The sequence below is a fragment of the Crocodylus siamensis genome, chromosome 7 (genome assembly GCF_052110815.1).
Source record: "Crocodylus siamensis isolate JL-2025a chromosome 7, ASM5211081v1, whole genome shotgun sequence".
Taxonomy (NCBI): Eukaryota; Metazoa; Chordata; order Crocodylia; family Crocodylidae; genus Crocodylus; species Crocodylus siamensis.
The window spans coordinates 66,885,629-66,899,807 of record NC_143401.1 but is presented as its reverse complement, the minus strand read 5'-3'; the positions used below and the strand labels follow the sequence as shown (position 1 = coordinate 66,899,807).

The following is a 14,179-nucleotide window of genomic DNA, read 5'->3' as shown; positions in this document are numbered from 1 at the left end:
TATAACAATAGTACCTGATCAGCATTGGGTTCTTGTTGTACAAGGCAATCTACAATGTAATGTGATGGATGTAACTGTAGAGAAAGAAAAGAGCACAAATGAATATCATACTGACTAGAATAGAAGAATGGTGTATACAGCACGGAGGCAGCAGGCGCTCTCATTTAATGTGGAAGTTAGCTTCAGACTAAGCACCTCAGCAATGAGGAGGCAGGTGGAATTGTCAGTGCTGACAGCAGAGGGAAAGGGTTAGGAAGAAGTATTTTACCAGTTTCAGTGCTGGTAAAATATTCATGAGACATCTTCCAATACATGCTAACATATGGACTTGGAGGTAAAAAAAATTAAAGGGCTGTAGTGAAGTTTCCTTATTTTGAAAAGTAAGTTCTGCTAAGCATTCAGCAGAACTAATTTAATTTGAACATGTAAACTTACACTGTGCGTCTAAATATCAATGTACCCAAGATGTCTGTATGGACCAATGAAAGATGAAGCAAGATGTCAAAACCTTCCAACCAGTCCAATTTCAATTTTGCTAGGTATAAATTAGCTTGTGGGAATTCTAATATTATAAATGCCTTTGTCTGTCTGTCTGTCCATAACACTTTATTCACGCTCTGACTGGCTGACAGTGTTCTCACAGAAGGCAGACTGCTGCCATGATGGAGGGGACACAGGTGATGGAGCGAGGAGGGGGGTAGGGGGGTGGCCAGCTGCACTGGCCTCGTCCCCCTCCTTCCCCCCTGCTCCTTGGAGGTGGTGGACGGAAGGGGAGGGGTTGAGGCCAGCAGGGCTGGCTTCGCCTCTCCCCGCCCTGCCCTCTGCAGGAAACATGTGTGGGGGGAGCAGGCCCAAGCCCAACGCGGTGGGGAGGGCAGTGGGCCAGGGCCCAACACAGGGGTGGGAACAGGCCCAAGCAGTGGGGGGAACAGCTGGCCTGGCCCGATGCAGCTGCAGCAGCTGGGGAAGGGAAGGAGTGGGCCTCCTCCCCCGCCTTGGGCCCAGGACCACTCCTTCCTCACCCCCTTCCCCCACATTGGCCCCAAGCCTACTCCTCCCATCCCTTAGTGGGCCTGCAGCAGCCTGGCTTCTTCCCACCCTCAGGCCCGATCCTGCCCCGCACTGGGCCTGGGCCTGCTCCTCCCTTCCCCCAACCGCTCTGGCGGGAAGCAGGTCCAGACCCCAAGCAGCAGGAGGGAAGGAGGAGGGGGCCCAGGGCTCCATCCCCACCCCCTCCCCGCCGCCCCCCATCATTCTTGACAGGGAATCGCCCCCTCCCTGGAGGTGGCGACAACCGAGTGGACATAAAGGGGGGGCAAGGCCAGCAGGGCTGGCTTCACCTCCCCCACTCCCTGCAGGTAATGTGGGGGGGGGGGGGGAGTGGACCCAGGCCCAAGGTGGGGAGGAGGAGAGTGTGCCCAGGCCCAGTGCAGGGGGGAGAAGGCCCAGGCCCAGTATGGAGTGGAGGTGGGGGGGAGTGGGCCCAAGCAAGGGGAACTGTGGGCCCGACCCAATGTGGTTACGGCAGCAGCCAGGGGAGGGAAGGAGTGGGCCTCCTCTCCCCCTCGGGCCCGGGCCCACTCCTCCCCCACCCCTTCCCCCACGGGGGGGAGGAGCAGATGTGCCGTGGCATTGGCACTGATGGTGGGGCCAGGTGAGGAAGGGAAAGGCCAGGCCACTTGGGGGGGGCAGCTGTGAGGGGAGGAGTGAGCCTTCTCCCCCTATCGGGCCTGGGCCCACTCTTCCCCAAGCCTGCTCCTCCCGCCACTGCCACCCCAGCTTCTCTCCACCCTTGGGTCTGGACCCCAAGCAGCAGGACAAAGGGGGAGCCGGCCCAGATGGGGAGGACCCAGGGCTCTGTCCCTGCCCGCTCCCCCCCCATCATTCTTGATGGGCAGTTGGCTAGTAATTCCATATTTGTTCAGCTGCTCTTCATACAAAGCTCAAGCTCTTTTTTTCCCTAACAACATAAGTTAAAAGCCATCTAGGATCAGCTGAGGATTTTGTTCTAGAAAACACCAAAGCATAGCAGTCTCTGCTTTAGGCAATGGAAGTACATGAAGAACTGCCTGGAGAAAATTTCCAGTTGGGGCGCTGACTCATGTGAGCCTTAGGGATAAGGAAATGGCTCTGGCTCTTTCCCCAACCAGCTGTTCTCTCTTTAAGACTGCTTACCAGCTAACTTGCAGTCTCAGAACTAGAAACAAAGCATCTACAAAGGTACCAGGGAACAAAAAGGCTCACAGCACCTTCCTTTCTCCCTGGCAACTGTACAAATTAAACATTTAGCTGGAAGAACATACATAAAAAAAAAATACCCCAAGCCATCTTTCTGGTCCTCTGCCCATTCCTGGTTCTGCACAGCACTACAGGTTTCAGAAATGCACACTGCGAGTATTAACTTGGCCAATGTTTATACAGAACAATTGTGTTTACTGAAATGCAGCCATAGAAACAGCAAAATCTGAATTCCCAGGATGTGATAAGAACCTCCTCTAAATTCAACCATTGGTACTTTTCTGACCTCGCACATTTCTGATTTTTTCCTTCTCTTCACATTTTAATGCAGAATTTGAATGAGAGAAACTTCTTTCAAGAGGAAAAAGAAGAAGCAAATATCAGCTCTGAGGATGATAGTTTCTTTGTTCAAGTGCACGATGTTTCCCCAGAGCAACCTCGCACTGTCATCAAAACCCCCAGATTTAGCACAGCTCAAGATGTCATACAACAGGTATGAAATATGTCTTCCTGCTTCTTCTGTTTCCAGTCAGTAAAGGTTCCCTGTCCGTGTACATAAGTTTGGTTTCATACAAAAAGCGGGTTTTTTCATAGTAACTGGGCTAGATCTTCATTGAAGGTCCCTCATTTCTGGGAATCTGCCCAGTAAACACACTGAGTTCCTTATGTTTTGCTTTCCTTTTTTTTTTTAAACAGACTCTATGCAAAGCCAAGTATTCCTACAGCATTCTGAACAATCCCAACCCAAATGACTATGTCCTCTTGGAAGAGGTGACAAAAGAGCCAACAAACAAAAAGTCTTCAACACCTAAACCATCTCAGAGGATTCTCTCTGATCAAGAGTGTGTGTTCCAGGCTCAGAGCAAGTGGAAGGGAGCAGGGAAATTTATCCTGAAGTTGAAAGAACAGGTTCAGGTAAATGATTAAAAACCCTTCTGTAAAATACAGAAGTGGCATGTGAGCAACATCTGAGAAAGGACATATGTTATTTGCCAATCAAAAGGCACATGGTGAGAGGTCAGATCATGTTTTGTTTCATCCTGAAAATATAAAGTTGATTCTGCTTCATTTCTGTACATACGACATGGTTAAATTATGTAACTCATCAGAAAGAATCCCCCCTTAACTGCAGAATTGGTCATTCCAAGCTACTGAAAAGACAGAGTGGGAATGGAAGGCTGAATATTTTACCCATTGTAATATTACAAAAGCCTTAATCGGTCTGTCTGTCAGTAACACTGTGTTTACACTCTGATGGGCTGTCTGAATCAACTGATCAGAGTACTCCAAGAGCATTTGGGACAGGAGGCAGCAGTGGCACTGTGCCGCCATAATGGCAGCGATGAAGCAGATGGCCTCACCCACCACCCTCCCCCTTGGCCTGAGGCAAAGTGACAGAGCAGACAGAGGGGCGAGGCCCTGCCCTCCCCCGCCCCGCCCCTGCTCCCTGGAGGTGGCAGTGAGAGAGTGTGGAGAGGGGCAGAGGGGATGGCGATGCAAACTCCCCCCCCCACCTCTGGGAGATGGCAGAGGAGTGGTGTGGTGGGTGGTGGTGCTCCAGCCCCACCCCCCCAATCATTCATGGGAAGGCAAGGCACATGTGAGGAGAACAGTAGCAGACTCAAAGGAGGGAGGGGGGAGCGGGCCTGGACCTGATGCAGCTGAGGGGAATGGGGCCAGATGTGGAGCTCTGTCCCCCCCACCATGACAGCGGGGACTGAGCGGCCAGAGTGGGTGGGCAAGGCCAGCATCGCTAGGGCTCACCCCCACACTCTGGTGCACGGGGATAAAGGTGGATCCAGCCTTGCCGCCGCACACAACAGCACCCTGTGCCACTGTGCCACTGCCACCCCCGGCTCTGTGCTGGCGGCGCAATGCTGGCCTCGTCCTCCCACTCTGGTGCATGGGGCCAGACATGGGCAGGGAGGGAGAGGGGTATTGTGGGGCACTGGGTGGCACCACTCCGTCCCTGCCCCTGCCCCCATCAGTCAGGACAGACAACAACAGGAATGGACTGGGATGACAGCACAGGGTGGTGGCGTTCCATCCCTGCCCGCCCACCCACCCCCATCATTCTTGATGGGCAATTGGCTAGTATGATATTACAGTACAATGAGCAAACTCCTGCCGTGGAATGTTTTCACAGGCAAGCTCCCACACAGGGAAAGCCTACATGTTTATCCATGTAATACTACTACTGCGAGTCAGCTACCTTTCCATCCTGATTCTGCTAGAGGCTAAGTGTCCTAACAGATGTTCATTTCAATGTTCTACTGAACTCCAGAATTCAAGGCTACACAAGCACTTCTAGGAGACACTTCTTCATCTGGCAGGACTGCAAACAAAATAAGTCACTAAGGGCTCCTGTACATTTTCAGGGAGGCTGCTCCAACATGCTGTAATTACAGTGTGTCAGAGCAGACTCAATTAATCAAGTCTGTAGGACCATAATAATTACCGTGCTCCAGCGGACTTGTGTCACATGTATCAGTGTCCCTGCACTGAAAACGGTGATAGGGTGCTTTAAATTAAAGCTCATTCAACAAGCTTTAGTTCGAAGCACCCTGCTGACATTTTTCAGCACAGGGACGCTTATACACGTGACACTTGGGGTGCTTTTAATTAGCACAGCTTCCCTTTGCACCCCCGCCTCCCAGAGCTCAGGGGCAACCAACATGGGTTCACTGGGGGTAGATCCTGCCTGACTAACCTGGTTTCCTTTTATGACCAGGTCACCAAGTCCTTGGATGTGGGCACTGAGGTGGATGTTGTAACAGCCTTCAAGGCCTTTGACACTGTTTCTCACCCCATTGTCATAAAAAAACTAGGTGACTGCAGCATTGATGCCTACACAGTCAGATGGGTGACAAATTGGCTAGATGGTCACACCCAGAGAGTGGTGGTGGACAGGTCATGGAGGGATGTGGGCAGTGGTGTCCTTCAGGGTTGTTCTGGGGCCTGTATTGTTCAACATCTTTATCAGCGATCTGGATGTCGGTGTGGAAGGCACGCTGCCCAAATTCGCTGACAACACCAAGATGTGGGACGAGGTGGGCACGCTGAAGGGGTGGGGTACAGAATCCAGCTAGATCTAGACAGGTTACAGAGGTGGGTGGATGAGAACAGGATGGAATTCAATGCAGACAAGTGCAGGGTACTGCATCTAGGGAGAAGGAACCAGCAACACACCTATAGTTAGAGAGAAGGTTCAGGCTGGATATTGGGAGGCATTACTTTATGGTTAGTGCTGCCAGGCTCTGGAATGGACTCCCAAGGGAGGTGGTGCTCTCCCCTACCTTGGGGGTCTTCAAGAGGAGGCTGGACAGATATTTGGCTGGGGTGTTAAGACCCCAGCACTTGTTCCTGCTCGGGGTAGGGAGTCGGATCTAATGATCTGTTTAGGTCCCTTCTGACCCTAAGTACTATAACACTATAAATGCCTAAAGACTGTAAACAGATGTTGTATTTCTCCCAGGAAAAAGCCTTCTGTGCCAGGATCCTACAGACATTCACACCCACTGTCCCCCTTTGTGCACCTGTGCAGTGTGCCAGAGAAAAATGCTGCGTCTGTAAGTTACTGCAGCTTTAATTGCGGTTTGTTCCAGGAACAAGCCTGCCAAGCTGTGCCCTTTCCCTAGGCGCTTACTGGCAGAGGAGCAACAATGCAGCTTGGAAAGGCTCTACATGCAAAGGTCTGTGCCACTGCTGTTTTGATTAAGGTCAAAACCACCTCAAATGGGACATCTGTTTACAGCCTAAGTCTCCAAGATGAAATATTTCTTGCATCATTCACTTCACTGAATAGAGATCACTTACTTGAAAACCTGCTGGTTACCTCAATGCTTATTATCTTTCAACTGGCTGCCTTGCCCCCCAGTAGGATTCTACAGACCTGCTGAGTCTTAAACTCTCACCACCATCTTTCTAGGTTTCCTACTGTTGTAAAACATAAACTTCAGACAAGGACAGATTCACAATGATAAATACAAGTTCCTGACATTTCATTTCGTTACTTGCTGGCTACTGAAAAAGGTAGCAGTGCTGATATATCTAGACCACTTAGAGAGACCTACACACTGGGAGCAGCCACAGCATAGAAACTAGAGTTCCCTTTCCCCAACAGACATTAATATTTCTTCTGCATTGTCCGACAAAAAATATATCAGGAGCAAAGCTTGAATACAATATATCTGTTACTTATAATGCACAAGTCATTAGTCTAAACATATCAAACTTGCATGTTCTTTCTCGTGATTCTTGTACGTTTATTTTGAAAACTGCTGCTACTTGCTTTCACAAGAAATTGAAACTATATTTCCAGCTTGAACTACTAGCAAGATGACACATTTGAATTGTTTTGTTTTTGTTTTTTTTACAGGCAGCACGGGAGGATAGAAGAAAAGGCATTTCATTTGCTAATGAATTTAAGAAGTTAACCAAGTCAAGTAGGCAGTATAGAGGTTTCATATCACCCCCTCTGCAGACTTCACCAGATGGTACCCAGAGCAAAGATGAAAAGTCTGCATGTAGTTTGACCTTTAGTGACATCATGGAATAACACCCACAATTAACTGCAATATGCTCTAGTCAGGTACAACATCTCTACTACTTGTTTGTTAATTGTACGCTTAATTTTCAAGGCATAATTTGTACCATATTTTTTTCAAAGGGGTACTTAGTAAAACCATAGTAAAGTACAAGAAGTAATCAAAATAGTTCATTAAAATCTTATGGGTCGTTGCATCCTGCTGGCATATAGCCATCCACGTTTCTATGTTCTGGTGGTGCTATCTAGTCAATATGATTTTAAAGTAAGATAAATTAAAAACTGCTAGGAAATCTGCTTTGACTCCTGTACCTGCATAGTCCTAAAATCTGTGAAGTAATTGGTCTAACAATAATCTGTTCTTAAAAAAAAGGCCAAAACAGGACTGCTTAGCATGCTGCCTGGCTTTACAATGCACTGTCCCAGCAAATTCCAGGGTTCCCATACTGCTCTAAAAGGCATTTCCCGGCAAATGTTTAAACATCCTCTTTTGCATTATGGGACAGATTAAGCAGGAGCATCAAGATGAACTTTTCTGTTTCCTTGCCACAGTTATTTCCGAGTACATTCTTCCCTTTTAATTTCTTTTCCTTTGTTTGTGATAGCCTAATGCTGAATTGTAGCTAAGGCTGTCCTTTTTATGCACGTAATGTTATAAGAGGTAACATTACATTAAAAAATTACTGTTGTTTCAATTGAGAATAACTTCTCATTTTGATTACTTGTCCATTGGCTTACAGCGACCAGATATTTTCATGGGACTGTCCACAATAATCCCAAGGGATTTCCTAAATTTGCAACTGATTATAAATGGACAAGAAACCTATTTTTAGTAATCCCATTGCAAGGGAATCAAAGTTCCCATATTTCCTTTCCAGTCATGCCCAGCTATCCAGATCCTGCTTATATCTATGTCATGCTGTCAAACTTCAAGCAACAACATTTCATTTACAAAATTCTTTGCAAGATTATCTCACTGTACACAGCATGTATTTATGTACGTTTATTTAAATTAAAATGCCACGTGGTCTCGCCCTCTTTTTAGGTGATTATAAAGCCTTAGAATGGCAAAACCAAAAAGTCAGATGGAAGCCATGAGAAGCAGAGTAAGTGATGAAGAGCGATCCCAGTCATATTCCCTCTTCTTCCACAAGCCTTTTCCCTCGTTTGATAACTGGAACCGACATCACTGATTACTGAATTAACACCCCTTTCTGCAGTCGACGTGATGGAAACTCCCGAGGCCTAGACTACTCAGCAACAGCCTTACCTGCACTAAGTCATTAGTCCAGACTATGCTTCCAGAGGCAGACCTGGGAATGCAGAGTGGCATGACATTGTTTCTAGTGTTTGGAAGGAAGACTCCAGCATTTGGAAGAGATTTCTTTCTGCCCCACTGTCTGCAAAGTCTGGAGAGGAGGATAAAGCAGGCTTTTGGATTGTTTGTATGTAAAGCACATGGCTTTGAACAAAAGATATTTTAGTAAATTGCCTCAAGGGAAACTAAAGGCAGAAAATTAGAACTAGACTGTTCTGTTTTGTGTATTATAGTAAAATAATGCACTTTTAACTAAAGGCTCCTGTTAAACACTGTACTAGGTGACTGTAAAAAGATTTTAATATGCTGTAACTTTCGTGGTATCACAGATTTAATTTTGATGAATATATACAAAATACTTCATAGTTATTTATGGATTATTTACTTTCACAAGAAATAATAATGTATAGCAGCTATATACACCTAACTGGTAGTGATACTTTGACAAGGAACAATATTTTCTTTATTCAACTTCTAGTTTTCCAGGCCTGTGTTTAAAATAAAAATGAATATTTATTTTCATGTTGCAAGGTATGTGCCACTATGTAATATATTTATCTTACCTTACTTATTAAAATTGAAGAATTCTTAGAGAAAAATTATTCACTTTTCTAATATTTCTTTTCAAGCAAAAAAAGTAAATTTATACTCTTAGTAGCTAAAACTGACCCAAATTTAATGGCATCAGGAAAAATAAAATTGCTTAAAATTTCACTTCCGAGTTCACACTAAAATTGTTTCTTAATAACATAATGGAATGGATGGAAAAATAATTTAAAACTGTTCATCTGTAACATTAGTAGCACAGTTCTCTAAAGGTATCTTTTTAATTGAAGAAAAATTCTTCTTAAACCCAGAGAGTATAAAGAACATCTGGACTATTGGATTTATTTTTCAATGTAAACCTTGCTGTTTTTGTTTACATAGAAACACTGTTGTAAAGTTTTGTACATTTGCTGAAATATTATTCTTTCAATATTTTAAGTAAGTTGTTAGCTATGGATGTCTCTTTTCCTTTTGTGCAAGTAATTAGCATGCTAAGTGTTATTAACAGTAATTCATACCAACTTGTACACAGCTAAAACATCCATCCTAACAGTCTGACTGTGGTGACTAACTTGCTCTGCACACACAAGTCCCTGAATAGCATCTAGGGAGATAAGTCATGCAGTCTGATCAACTGAAATGTGGAGCATTCATTGCATCAGAGGTCTTCTGTCCTTCAACATGCCCTTCAGCTCTAACACAAAAAGCTGCTGTTTCTAAGGAGATCACATGTAGTGCAGTTAAAGAGATGTTCACTTATCATTTGGAGAAGAGTAAAAGGTCCTGATTGCAATCTTGTAACAATCCAGACAAGATAAAGAGAGGTACTGAATCCAAGAAATTTAAAGTCAAACAGAAGAAAGCAAAGTACATTTCTAAACATAAAGGAGAAGCTTCATGATGCCAACAGAAACCAATGTGGGAGTGACCCTCCCCTTGTTCGTGTGCAGAAAGTGCCCCCTTGAGGCCATTTCCAACGTCTTTAAAAAGTTGGATAAATAAAAAAAAGCAAACCTGCTCATTGCTGGCCTGGCAGCCCATTCAGCAACTGGCTCCAACACCAAGCATCAGAACTGAAAGACACTATTTGGCAAACAGCTTGTTGGTAGATTTAAATCTCTCATTAGCCCACCTGAAAAACGCAGTAATCTACCAGCTAAGCCTCTTCCAGTATCTGATTCCATTTTGAAATTTAAGGAATGAGCAATATTTTCAAGTAAACCACTCTAGTTTGCCACTTCTCTAAAATCACTGAAGAAGATTAAGGGTAAACTTTTCCAAATGTCTCAGGAATAATGTAGGAACCTATGTCAGTGACTTTACATGAGATTTAAGTACCTAACCTGCTCAGGTTTTTATTTAAAAAAAAAAGTGTCTGCACTGTTACGTGCCAAAATACCCTTAAAATCTGCCCTCTGGGTGCTTATGTCTATTTTTAAAATGGAACTTAGGCTCCTAAGTTATTTAAGCATGCTTGAAAATTTTAAGTGACATCTTCAGAATCTGAAGCATCTTATTTGTTCACTGGCAAAATGAATAAAAACGAACAGCTTTCCTTCCCTACCCTCTTCTTCTAATGCTTGTAAATTGGATTCTGAAGTGATCAGCCCCACTGCTTGTGTGATATATGGGACATCAGTCTCCACAGGATTTGTACAATGCAGGACTGAGAGCAAGTAAAATACTAATGTGACAAATCATGCATAGTTCTATATGTACCTTGCCTTTTCTTGGGGTCACATTAGCATTGAGGAGAGACTGCACCGTTTTAAGTACTGTAACTTTAATATGACCTTTGGATAGAACTCAGAAGGAGGTCAGATTTTTTATTTTAGAGTTTCTAAGTCTTTTTTCCACTTCTATCACAGTGGCAGTTTCACACAGTTTTTAACTTTTTTTCCTTTATTGTTTGAAAAATGCCTTTTCAAGCATGACTGTTTTTTCCTGTAAAGATTTTACACTTTTCCATTTGGTTAATGGATTTTTAACCCTATTTCTAATGGCAATGAAAACTGGTTTTCAAAGATGACTAGTTCCTTCCTTCAGGATCTGGGAAATATTATCATTAGTGTCAGCACAGGGCTAGGAGAAGCATCTGTTAATTTACTAGAGATCTGGCAGACAGACCACTCCCATGGGCAGGCATGTTTCAAACATTTTCAGTTCCCATTGATGCTAGAGTTAGAAAAAGAGGGTGACCCTCTCCAGGTTTTAACAAGCAGGTAAAATACTAGCCTATCATCTGGTAACCATTAAAAAAGTGATGGATTCGCACTATTCTCAATTAGCGCACACTAGCTAAGTGTAGAGTGTGATCTATTAATAAAGACACTTTCCTTTGATAGTTTAGTTAGCCATGTACTATTGTCATGAACCACCCAAAGAATAACAGCTACTTATGCTGCTGCACAATCATGCCAACTAGGAGAACATCCTAATATTTTGCCTATACATTTAAAACTAATATGCATTTATTTTTTGGGCATGCATATTTTTTGTGAGGCTATTGATGTAATTTCCAGTTTTTCCCACTCATTAATGTATATAAATGTAGTTTAGTTTGGTTTTAAAGAGTCAACAGCCAGCACCAGCTGCATTTTTTGGTCAGTGTTTTCTTTATTTTTGGACAGAAGAAATCAGAGGGAAGCATTCAGTCCCTTAAAAAGACTGTATAGCGATAGTGTCTAAGTGTTAAAGAGGCTTTTTTAATGTTTTTATTAATACAAAAGTAGAGTTGACACTGGGCTGTGGGATAAATAGTAAAACTGATCTTGCTTACCCAGAGGATTTCTTTCCTCAAGATTCATGTCATGACATATAAACATTTCTGGTTCTGTCTCCTTCTGCACTGCAGGCTGGGTGCCTGGTCATGGAACCTGTGGGTTTAAATGAAACACATACATTCTTATCTTTCTTATAAATTACAGGAACTCATTTTTTATAGCACAGTTGCAAAAAAAAAAATAAAATGTAAACCCGGCACAACCTCATTATAATAGACCCTTTAAACAGCAGGAACCTAATTCTTCATTGTGATAATGCAGCAGATTGACTAATGCTTTTATAACTGAACAGCCTCTTTTAAAGAACTTACCTCCCAGTCTCATGGGTTTTATTTATAACAAGGTTGAACTGTATATACCTCCCAGAAACATGCAGCTGACAAATAGCAGCAGGATTTACCATACACAGTCCAAATTTGAAAAACCACACACTCCCTGCTACTTTGTAAAAGAAAGCATTTTATTTCTCATTAAATTAGTTTAAAACATTTTATTTTCCTACCAATGCTTGTATATATTTGTTTTATTTATACTGAGTGGTAACATCAATGCATAACCAGGACTGAGCATTAGTATCTCGAAGTCCTGGCTCTAGAGCTACACAATTGTTTTCAGAATTGGATTAGAAAATGGGCAGTCGCTCAATGGAGTTCTTTTTTTGATTATGACAATTCAAAAATGTGTTAGGTTCTTAAATACGGAAACCTAGATCACTTTTGTTTGTAGTTTTATTACCACTAACATTATTTGGGAGTATCTTACTAACCATCTCTTGACAGTGACCTGCTTCTAGAGACCACTTTCAAATTAGGAAAAATAGAGTATTTTAATATGGAAGTTTTTAAACATTTTAGGTTTACATTCTCTTTAAACTCACAATTAAGCTTTTTAAAAGAGAATTATCAGTAACTTTTAATTTCTGTATGAAGCAGTGTCTAGTGTGAACTATTTTAGCTCTAGCTCTCACAATGCAGCTGAGCTTCAACAGATGTTTATTGTTTTTCACTTTGTTGTTTTTAGTCCTGTAAAATTTAAATTCCTTTCAAGGTAGCCCATTAGATGTAATGATGGTGAAGTGTCATTTGTCCATGATAAATATTTTGCAAGTGTTACAGTGCTTCATATTTAGTGAAGTGAACAAATAAAATGCAAAAATAAATTAATAAATGCAATAGCAGTAAATATTTCTCTATCCAATATATATATAGGATATTTCAAACTGATTTCCTATTTGTGCAGTTGTTTTCATTCTACTACTTTAAAATACATCAGCGTTTTGACAATGGAAAAGTACTTTATGCCAGTCTTCATACAGTTTTAAATTTATATAAAGCTGTATTTTAAAACTGACTTTCCACCTGGACTACTTTCTCTATACTGATATGAAAAGTAAACTTGTATTTGTATATGTTTGAAGAATAAATGGTTTGAGATGTCGATTTCTATTTCTGCTTCCCCAAATCAAGAAAATTATTGGTAATGGGATGCTCATTCTGAATATTTTAGAACTTAAAATCACAACCATTCTGGAGTAATTTAAGAACTAAAGAATCAGAGCTACTTACATGATAGAGGCATTTTACCCAGAAAGTGAAAAGTGCATGGAGCACACTTTGTACAATGCTGCTCCACATATTAAACAGGCCCTTTTAGAATCACAGTTGAAGGAACCTCAAGGGTCATCTTGGTCCAACCCCCTGCACAAATGCTACTCCTACAAACAGTTTACATGGTGAAAAAATACATTTTAAGGTCTAATTTATGGCCACTCACAAAAATGTACTTTAAAAATAAAATCTTTGTGCATTTGTGTTGTATTATCTAGAATCATATATGGAATCATTGATGGAAAATTAATGCATGGTGATAAAAAATGCTTCCTACAAAATTTCACAGTAATATATTATTATTTACATCAGTAACACTTAAAGGCCTCAAATTAGGTTCTAAAATAAAGAAACACTTCCAAAGTACTACAGATTGTTTGGCACATGGGAAAAAAACAGCACAGATTTAAAACAGTGCCTCAATGGGACACATCACACAATGCATCTGTAACAGACCTATGTTACAGAACAGTTCTTTGTAAACACTGACTTTCATTTTTAGATTATTTCATGTATTGTAAATGTTATCTGGAAAAAGCTAACATAAAAATGATTTAAAACATAGCTGCTTCTAAGCCAGAGGTTCCCAAACTTTTTCTTATTGTGTACCCCCTTCCAGATTTACCAGCTGCCTGCATACCCCTACCGGCATACATTTTATATTTCAACCCCTTAAATGCCAATTATTATTATAATGAAAATTAAAATCCACCATTACACAATTTCTCCCATGTACCCCCACAGAGATGTCTTGTGTACCACTAGGGTTATGCATACCACAGTTTGGGAACCTCTGTTCTAAGCCATCAAATACAGTAGTAGAAAGTACTCTGAAGACACAAGGCTTTATATTTTTCCCTTGAGCCTCTCCAGAATCCTTGCCAAGGTGCTGGTTTATTGAAGGTATCAATGTATGCTTCGTTCACCAATGTCCAAAACATCAAAATAGGGTAGGATCCCTTCAGCCTATGAAGAATTCCAGTGGACCGGCACATACCATAAAGATTTCAGTGAAAGAAAACAACAGTAAAAAAGGAAAATCTTCTGAAAGGGTGACTTTCATGAGTAGGACCAGTCAGAAAAAATAAGTACTTAAATGCACATTAGTTACTGCTCACAGACATAAGACACCCGAGGCATT

General features: G+C 42.2%; 1 protein-coding gene across 2 annotated transcripts in view; it reads left to right on the top strand.

Moving 5' to 3' along the window:
- The window catches only part of PLCE1 (phospholipase C epsilon 1), a 343,905-nt gene extending 329,824 nt beyond the window's left edge, over positions 1-14,081 (top strand). For both annotated transcript variants that reach the window (XM_090058651.1, XM_090058650.1), the window contains 4 exons: positions 2,570-2,731; positions 2,935-3,153; positions 6,617-6,829; positions 7,830-14,081. In XM_090058651.1, the coding sequence (XP_089914777.1) occupies positions 2,570-2,731; positions 2,935-3,153; positions 6,617-6,796 (561 nt within the window). In that variant the 3' untranslated portion in view covers positions 6,797-6,829; positions 7,830-14,081. The remainder of the gene's footprint in view (positions 1-2,569; positions 2,732-2,934; positions 3,154-6,616; positions 6,830-7,829) is intronic.
- Positions 14,082-14,179: the final 98 nt, after the last annotated feature.